Source organism: Prunus persica, chromosome G7 (genome assembly GCF_000346465.2).
Source record: "Prunus persica cultivar Lovell chromosome G7, Prunus_persica_NCBIv2, whole genome shotgun sequence".
NCBI classification, from domain to species: domain Eukaryota; kingdom Viridiplantae; phylum Streptophyta; class Magnoliopsida; order Rosales; family Rosaceae; genus Prunus; species Prunus persica.
This window is the reverse complement of record NC_034015.1, coordinates 4,366,658-4,375,719: the sequence shown is the minus strand read 5'-3', so window position 1 is coordinate 4,375,719 and position 9,062 is coordinate 4,366,658. Positions and strand designations below refer to the sequence as shown.

Below are 9,062 nucleotides of genomic sequence, written 5' to 3'. Positions count from 1 at the left end.
GTTGACTTGGTATCTCTGAGGCCTACGAGGAATGAGACTAATGCCTGCGAGGATTGTGACTTGGATAGAAGCGGTATTTATGAGGCCTGCGAGGAAGGAATTGATGGATCTAGAGTATGGGTACGCCTAGGTGGAGAGAATTTCAATTATGAGATATTCTTAAACTAAAATAAAGGGAGTTCGGTGTATGACAGATTTATATTCAGTATATGATTGATACGGGTATTAGGAAGAACTACGTGTGACTTGATCCCTCAGTAAGGGTACGTAGGCAGCCTAATGTTGCAAGGTGCAGCCACGAGTTGGAGTGTTTGAGATTTCTAATGTACTATTGATATTTTGAAAGTTGAAATGAGTTTTATCAACATATTGACTTATTTGATTTTGTTTTGGCATGAGGCCAGAATGATATGATGCTCGATTGCTTGAATGTAATTTAATGCATACTGAACGATTGAGATATATATAAATGTTTGATGACAGGTGGAAACTTTTGGGAAACAAGCAAATTATAGGGGAGACTCTGTCGAATTTTCGGCAGAAGTCTAGCTGATAGAATAATTGGTTTCTATTTAGAAGGGCAATTTAGTCATTTGTGCCAGGCATTCACCATGTGTCAGATACGCACAGGGTTCGGATCGGGTAAAGTGGAACACAAAATTACGGTCAAGGGGATTAAGTGGGCCACTTTCACTTTTGGGGGGTAAAGTGAGATTTGACCGAAGTTTTAGGGGGCACCACAGTAAATAAGTCTAATTGTAAATTCCAGCTTTAAGAATTCTTTAGTACTTTTAAATTTCCTTATCACCATCAAGGAATTTGTGTCTAAGTGTTTTTAATTTTAGTAACCTCACATTGAAAATTTGATGCAATGTGGTTCCGTAATTGTACCCTTAAGACATGTTTGTTGATGCGTTTTCAATATTGGCTAACATGAGGTTTTGCACCCTGAACTATACCATAATTCTCAATTTACACCCGGATTTTTTGTTTTGCTTAAATTAAGGATTTGAAATTGTTTAAATAGCCAATTTCGGGCATATTGTCAAATTTTGAATGATTTCATTCATTTCAATGTTAGTTTTCCCACATGATATGTGTGGGAGCAAATATTTTCGTCTTGGCCTGCTTTGTGAATATAAAGATTGTTTTGCTTCAGACTATCATGAGATGCCTGGATTGCCAAGGGGTTTAGTAGAACATGAACTGAAAATGAAGGATAGGTTCAAACCTTTCCAATAACCACCACGGTAGTTCTTTGCCAAGGTACAACTGCAAGTTAAGCAAGGAATTGAACGGCTTCTCAAAGTTGGTTTATCCGTACCACCCGGTACGTTGAGTGGTTGGCCAACATTGTGCCAGTATTGAAGAAAACCGGAGCTCTCAAGGTTTATATAGACTATAGAAACCTGAATCATATGACTCCAAAGGACGAATAGGCTATGCCCATGGTCGACCTCTTGGTGGATGGAGTTGCAAAGCATGAACTCTTATCCTTTATGGATGGCCACGCTAGGTACAATCAGATCTTTATCGCCTAAAGTGAAGTCCACAAAATGGCATTTAGATGTCCAGCACTATCGGGGCATATGAATTGGTGGTCATGCCTTTCGGCCTCAAGAACACTGGCGCAACATACCAACGAGCCATGAATCTCAGCTTCCATGACTTGATCGGGTGAATGATTGAGCTTTATATTGACGACGTAGTTTGTTACCAAGGCCGACCATGTGGGACATGTTCGGTAAGCATTTCAGTGAATGCGAACTCGCAGCCTAAAAATGAACCCTAAGAAATGCACTTTTGGCGTCACAGTAGGGAACTTTCTCCGCTTCTTGGTTCAGCAATGAGGGATTGAGGTGGACAAGAATAAAGCCAAAGCCATCATGGCCGCATGCCTACCAAGAACTAAGAAAGAGCTCCAATCCTTCGTTAGAAAGGTCAACTTTCTAAGGCGTTTTATATCCAACTTGGCAAGCAAGATTTGGCCATTATCCCCTTTGCTCAGATAAAGGGACATGGACGAGTTTGTTTGGAAGGCCGAGCATCAAATGGCGTTTGACGAAATCAAGCAATACTTGTCCCAGCCACCAGTTCTTATGCCACCGAAGAGAGGAAAACTTTAAGGCTCTACGTCTCAGCCTCAAGAAACTCCATCAGCTGTTTGCTGGCCCAAAACAACTAGTCTCAGCGAGAACAAGTCGTGCATTATCTAAGCCGAACCCTCAATGCAGCCGAGCTCAACTATTCACTAATAAAGAAATTTGCTTAGCACTCTATTTTGCAGTCACTAAGCTACGCCATTATATGCTTCTCTCGGTCGTTCAAGTCATCTCCAAGATCAATCTCATCAAATACATGCTGACATGGCCGATCATTCGCTGCCGAATTGGGAAATGGACTATGGCCCTGTCATTCGTGTCGTGTTATCAATGTTCATGTCATGTTCGTGTTAACCCTTTTTTCTTAATGGGTTGACACGACACGATACGATAAGAAAACGGGTGGAAAATATCACATGACACGACCTATTTCACCCGTTAAGAAATAAACTTTTTTAATAAAAATTTTAAAAACCTATATTTTTGAACAAATTTTAAATGCAAACAGTACATGCCCAAAAAATCAATATCATTCCAACAAAAGCTAAAATTCTTGAATTTAATTCAAACTTCAACATCCGTGAACATGATTCACGATAACAAAAGGAAAAGGCAAAACAAATAGAAGTAACATCCATGAAGATCCACATAAAAAAAAAAAATCCAAGAAGATGATCCAAACTTCAACATTTCACCAATTGCAATTTTCCTGGAAAAAAAAATGATTAACAACTATGAGAAAAGTATACAATTATTGAGAAATATTACATTGATAAAGTATCAATTACTCATCAATACCTTCAATAAGGCTTTCCACAGTAGCACTCTCTTCCTCCATAGCTAAGCATTGAAAACCCAAAAGTTACAAAACATTCGCATAATGAAAAAAACAGAAAGTAAAACACTAGTTTTAGGTTATATAAAATTTACCTCCCTTGCCAAAAAGCCAATATCGAGTATACAACAAAACTTGAACAATTTCAAGCAATAATGAACTACGGTATTGATCTAGTACTCTACCACCAATACTAAAAGTGGATTCCAATGCAACCGTAGAAATAGCAATTGTTAACACATCACGAGCTAGATTTGAAAGTATTGGATAATGAAAATGCTCCATTTGTCACCAAGAAAGAACATCTATGCCTTGCTTTCTATCTAGTCTTTCCTCATCCAAATACTTGTGCAATTCATTTTTCCTACTTGTACTTGGACCATTTTTATAACTATTATCAAAATCCTACATCATACAAAATGAAACATTCAAATATTAGAATTATGCATCATTGTAATATATAATATGCAACAATAAATATAAAAAAGAAAACAAATTTAGGTTACCTAAAAAATGGTGTCTCCATCTTCCGCATGACTAGCCGTCTCATTCATTCCATAATTTGAAGTAACAAGATGAGATAAACTTTTCGAGTACACATCAAAAAGAGATGTCAATGTGTCTCTAACATATTTGAACTCTTTAGAATCCTTACCATGAAGCTTGGTATAAGCCCACTCTACAAAATGCAACTTATAACGAGGATCCAAAATAATTGCAATTGCAAGAATTAAACTGTACTATGACCAATACTTCTCAAACTTCATGTTCATATTAGTTCCCATCTTGTTCATGAAACCATCATTATCTTCCATGGCTGCCTTGATTTGGTGTTGTATTATGAACACCTTAGGGAAGAATAAATTTGATGTGGGGTACTTTGTCCCAGAAAATAAGCATGTAACATCATAAAAGTACCCCAAAAACTTGGAAATCTTCTCTACTTTAATCCACTCTTGAGGAGAAGGACAACTACTAAAATTGGAATCAAGCAATCCTAAATTAATAAAAGCATGACGATAGAAAAGTGCACTCTCAAACATGGTATAAGTTGAGTTCCATCTAGTAGGGACATCTTGTCTTAATCCTCTCTTACTACCCATTATCCCTACTTGTGCAACACATTCATAGAACTTTTGTTTCCTCCCCTCAGAACCCTTTATATATTTGATGCACTCACGAATCTTTATCACTAAAGAATCAATTTCCTTATGTCCATCTTGGACTATCAAGTTTAAAATGTGAGCACAACAACGCACATGAAAAAACTTGCCACTCATCAACAGAAGACCTCTAAAGTTCAATTGATTCGTTAAAATCTCAACAAAAGAAGTATTTGCAGAAGCATTATCCAAAGTAATAGAAAACAACTTCTTCTCAATCCCCCACTCAGTTATTAATGCATTGATTTTTCCAGATATTGCAACACCAGAATGTGGAGGAGGCATATGACAAAAATTTATAATTCTTTTGTGCAATCTCCAATCTTGGTCAACAAAGTGAGCAGTAAGAGCAAGATACCCATAAGTACATACAGAGGTCCATAAATCTGAAGTTAAACAAATTCTTCCCTGAATTGAGCTTAACAAACTATAAAGTTTTTGTCTTTCACTTTTAAACGTCCTCAACACACATGCCTTAACAGTATTTCTACATGGAAGCTTAATACCAGGAGAGACATATGCAAACAAAGCCATAATTCCCTCATATTCAACAAAACTAAAGGCAAATTATGCTTGATGGTCGCCTCTATTAACAAGGCACGAAATTTCACATAATCAAATTGCGGGGAACGCAATCTTGAAGATGACATAAGTAATTGCTTCACATCACCGTGAGGCTTCTTAATGCAATTTTTAGCATGATTCAACAAATTTCCCGTCCCATACCTACTATCACACACATATACAATCTCAAGCAGGAGATCTTAGTCTACGCTTACTCACATTGGCTCTAACCTTTTTCTTTGTAGGGCTTAACTCTTTCTCTTCTATATTTTCAGTACTTGCTGCATCAATACGCATTGAAATGTCAACTGATTCCTCATCATTAATATCAATAGCAATGGCATTGGTAGGGCTATTTTCTGTAACATCCATCCCCTTCAAAAATAAAAACAAAGAGATATAGATATTATTAGACACAACAATAGAACCAACACAACTAATATGAGAACCAACAGCAGGTAGTATAAGAAGTCCAAACTCATAGAATTATCAATAAAATGCAAAAATAAAATAGCCAAGACAAATTTTTGGTCTTTTGAAAAAAAAGAAAAAGGAACCAATATCAATTTTCAAAGCCTGTAAATAATCTAACAGACCTTAGTTTAATCTTAAACCAGTCAAATAGACCTTAGTTTAATTTAATAGATTCAGTTTATGCTAAATGCCTGATAATATAATCATGTATTATGATAAGTTGAATGGTCCAGGTTGAAATTGAATATTGAATTTTTTTAACATGTGGTATTTGATAGAGATTGTTTGGTTCAGACTTCAAATCCGTTGTTTTCGACAGCTAGCCCCCCATGCATGGATACCCAAAAGTGAAGAAGTCAGATCTTCTCTCACCGAAAGTCTACCCTTAAGCAATCGTGTTAAGTTTTTTTTATTTCAATCAATTGATTTATGAGAAATTCCAAACTGAAAGTCAAACAAATTTACCAAATAAATTAAGAAAAACATTTGTACCTTCAGGGAGGATTTGGTCGGGGAAGATCTACAAAGACAGAGATCGCAAGAAGAATGAGAAGATGAGGACTTGAGAGATAGGGGGAGAAAGCTGGGAAGAGGAGAGGAGGAGACGCTCAAACTACTCAACCGACGCAGAATGAAGAGATGCTAGGTAAAAGGACCGATTAGCTTAACGGGTGGCTAACGGGTCAACACAATATGAACAGGACACGATAACTCAAACCCGAATACTGAATTTTACGTGTGAATTCATGTCGTGTTAACGGGTCGTGTACAGTTTTGCCAGGTCTAATCAAGCCTTAGCTATTTTTTGGCCCATCATCCACCAGGGAGCACAAGAGGAGGCCGAGGTTGAGATTGGCATGGTCTACATGGATAAGAATTATTGGACCATGTACTTCGACAAATCAAGCACCGAGGCTGTGTAAGGAGCAGGGGTCGTGGTCAAATCTCCTCAGGGTCAAAGATGGACCAACAACCAGGCCAAGTATGAAGCACTCATTATCGGCCTTGAGATCTGGAAGGAAATGAAAGCCACTCAGTTCCTAGTCTACGGTGACTCTCATCAACTAACTAACATGAGAATATCAATGTACGAGTGATAAATTGACCACTTGTTACGTGACGACCCTCAACGCCATCGATGGGTTCTCCAGAATCTCGTTTGTTCATGTTCCACACTCAAAAAATCACGAGGCCAATGAAATGGCCCAAATAGCGTTGGGTGTGAACATCCTAGACGGAGAGTACAACCGGGTAATTAGGATTGAAAGGCGCACCTTGCTGGCCTTGGCCGAGTAAGGGATGCCAACACAAATAATGTCAGCCGAGACTACCAAATTGGCCGATCAGGTTAAAATGGTCAAAGAAGACTGGCGGTATCCCATAGTTAAGTATCTTTGCGACCCTTTGAGCAATCATGAAAAGGCTATAGGTTTCAGGGCTTTGTGGTACCTGATCTATCAAGACGAGCTTTACCGAAAGGGGTCTGACGACCTACTTCTACTGTGTCTCAATGCCAAGGATGCTCGTACAATAATGGGCAAGTCTCACAAAGGAATTTGTGGGGCTCATCCGTTTGGCATCAAAATGAGATGGTTGATTAAAGGACACGACTACTATTGGCTGACCATTTTGAAAGATTTCATTGAGTATGCAAGGGGATGCATCAAGTGTCAAATCTACGACCCTATACAAAGAGTACCAGCCGAGGTTTTGCATCCTGTCACCAAGGCATGGCCGTTCAAAGGATTGGTCGTGGATATCATTGGCAAAATTAACCCATCTGCATCTAACCAACATGCATGGATCCTTGTATAGATCAATTTCTAGAGCTCGGGTATTTTGGCATCCCAAAAACTATTATGGCAGATAACGACCCGGTCTTCACTTCGACCAAGATCCAAGAGTATGTCGAGAGAATGGGAATCAGGCTTGTCCACTCGACCCCTTACTATCCCCAGTCCAATGGCCAGGCCGAGGAAAGCAACAAGGTAATCAAAGGTATTCTTAAAAAGATGATTAAGGAGAGGCCAAGAGCTTGGCATGATTTGTTGCCGAAAACCATTTGGGCATACCTAAACTCGAAAGTCCGGCTATCGGTACTTCTCCTTATGCCTTAACCTATGGCCATGATGCCATCTAGCCAATGAAAATGAATGTTTGCTCTCTTCGCATGATCGAACGGCAAAGGCAGATTAAGAAAGACTATAGGCAAGCTATGTCTCAGGAGTTGGAGGGTTTACAACACATAAGGATTGGCGCATATAACTTAAGCAAATCGTGGCACGGGCATACAACAACCACGTCAAGCAAAAGACTTTCGCTGAAGGCGACTTGGTGTGGTAGGCCGTGCTTCCCATTGGAACCAAAGACCCAAGATTCAGTAAATTCTTGCTGACTTGGGAAGGGCTCGTTCGTGATTGACAAGATTTTTGGCATAGAGCATTCTAGTTAAAAGACAGACATAGTGAGCAATACAATTTTCCAATTAACGACCAGTACTTGAAATAGAACGTCCCATCTGTATGGGAAAACGGCCGGGAAAAAAATGTGAATGTCATTGGGATGGTTGGGTGCGACAATATATGACTAAAAGGAAAAGCATGCATTCAATCATTTGACATAATTAATAAGAGCGGTAGCAAAAATCCAAAGCGAAGCATTCACATATATGTGGTAAAAATTCCAAGTTTGAACTTAGTCCTTTACATAGGAAAGACCCTTAGAAGGTCGACTAAAACTAAAAGAAGCAAAATAAAGCTAAGTCTATATCCCCTCACTAAACATTCCCTAGAGAAGACATGTGATCTTCTTCCAAGCAATGTCACCACTGTCCATCTCAGCCAGCCACCTCTCCTTGATGAGTTTCCTCTCCGCCAGTGCCTTCTTCTTATCGGTCTCCTTTTTTAGCATGCGCTTGGCCGATGACTTCCTTTTAGTTATAGCCGGAGCTACCTGGTCTCGCCTCTCGACCAGAACCACAAGCCGAGCTTGGAGTTCGGCAATTTGGGCCTCGACCTGGGCTATTTCAGAATTCTGCCTTTGAAGAAGGAGCTCGTCCTCTCTAAAGGACGCCATCATAGGCTGAGACTATTTTTATATTATTGCTAGCTCCTCATCAAGCATGCAACCCATGGTAATCTTCGTGGCGGCCTCAGCATAACGACTGATCATCAGTTCAACCTCGGCTAGACGGGTATGCAACTCGTCCAACTTAGCCGAGTCCAGAAGGCTGAGAGCCATGGCTATATCCAAACACCCCTTGAATTCATCGAAAGTCTCTGCATTGGTCATACCGTTCACTAACAGCCTTAGACTTGGCGTCCAACAGAGCAATCAAGGCCGAGCAGCCCTCTTCTTCGTAGAAACTTGCGAAAAGCCCATTGAGGTCATCCGAAGAAGTCGGTTCTGGAAGGCAAAAAAGTTAGAACGAGTTGAAAGACAAAAGCAACAAACGGCTAAAAGAGATGTTTAGCGCTCTAGAAAAGGCCAAAATCTAGGTCACAACTATGGACTCTTGGGTCAATGGGGCCTATGCTAATGGTGCTACAACAAGAGGAATCGACGTCAAGCTCATGGCTAGAGCAACCGAGAATGACACTCTTAGAGGAAAAGGAGGTGGAAAAGATCTTAGAGGCCGGAGACAAGAAGTTCATTAGCCTAGTTTTTCGAGGAAATAAGCTAAGTAACCATACCGAAGAGGTACTTACCGAGCGAATCCTAAAGCCCCTCGGGCGATGAGGGGTGACTGGCGTGGGCACAACCGTAGTGGCCACTGCCAAAGACAGCAAGACCAATGGTAGATCAACTGGAGATGGCATTGCCATCATAGCAGCTTCTAAGGCCGCGACGGTTGTACCCACTCTAGTCACCTCGGTCACGACTATGGGGTCATCCTGAAAATACACCGAGTTATCAAAATGTTCA

General features: G+C 39.9%; 1 protein-coding gene across 1 annotated transcript; it reads right to left on the bottom strand.

Moving 5' to 3' along the window:
• Positions 2,887 to 4,385, bottom strand: LOC18769289 (zinc finger BED domain-containing protein RICESLEEPER 2). The gene is made up of 5 exons (XM_007204653.2): positions 3,737 to 4,385; positions 3,480 to 3,616; positions 3,230 to 3,342; positions 3,033 to 3,130; positions 2,887 to 2,942 (listed from the first exon to the last, which is right to left on the bottom strand). The coding sequence occupies exons 1-5, from the start codon at positions 4,383 to 4,385 to the stop codon at positions 2,887 to 2,889; spliced, it is 1,053 nt and encodes a 350-aa protein (XP_007204715.2).

Coding starts and splice junctions, on each gene's coding strand:
- LOC18769289 (XM_007204653.2), bottom strand. CDS start 4,385: ATGCCTCCTCCACATTCTGGTGTTGCAATATCTGGAAAAATCAATGCA. Junction 3,131..3,229: donor GGCATAGATGTTCTTTCTTG/GTGACAAATGGA, acceptor ATCCACTTTTAG/TATTGGTGGTAGAGTACTAG. Junction 2,943..3,032: donor TTGGCTTTTTGGCAAGGGAG/GTAAATTTTATA, acceptor TTCAATGCTTAG/CTATGGAGGAAGAGAGTGCT.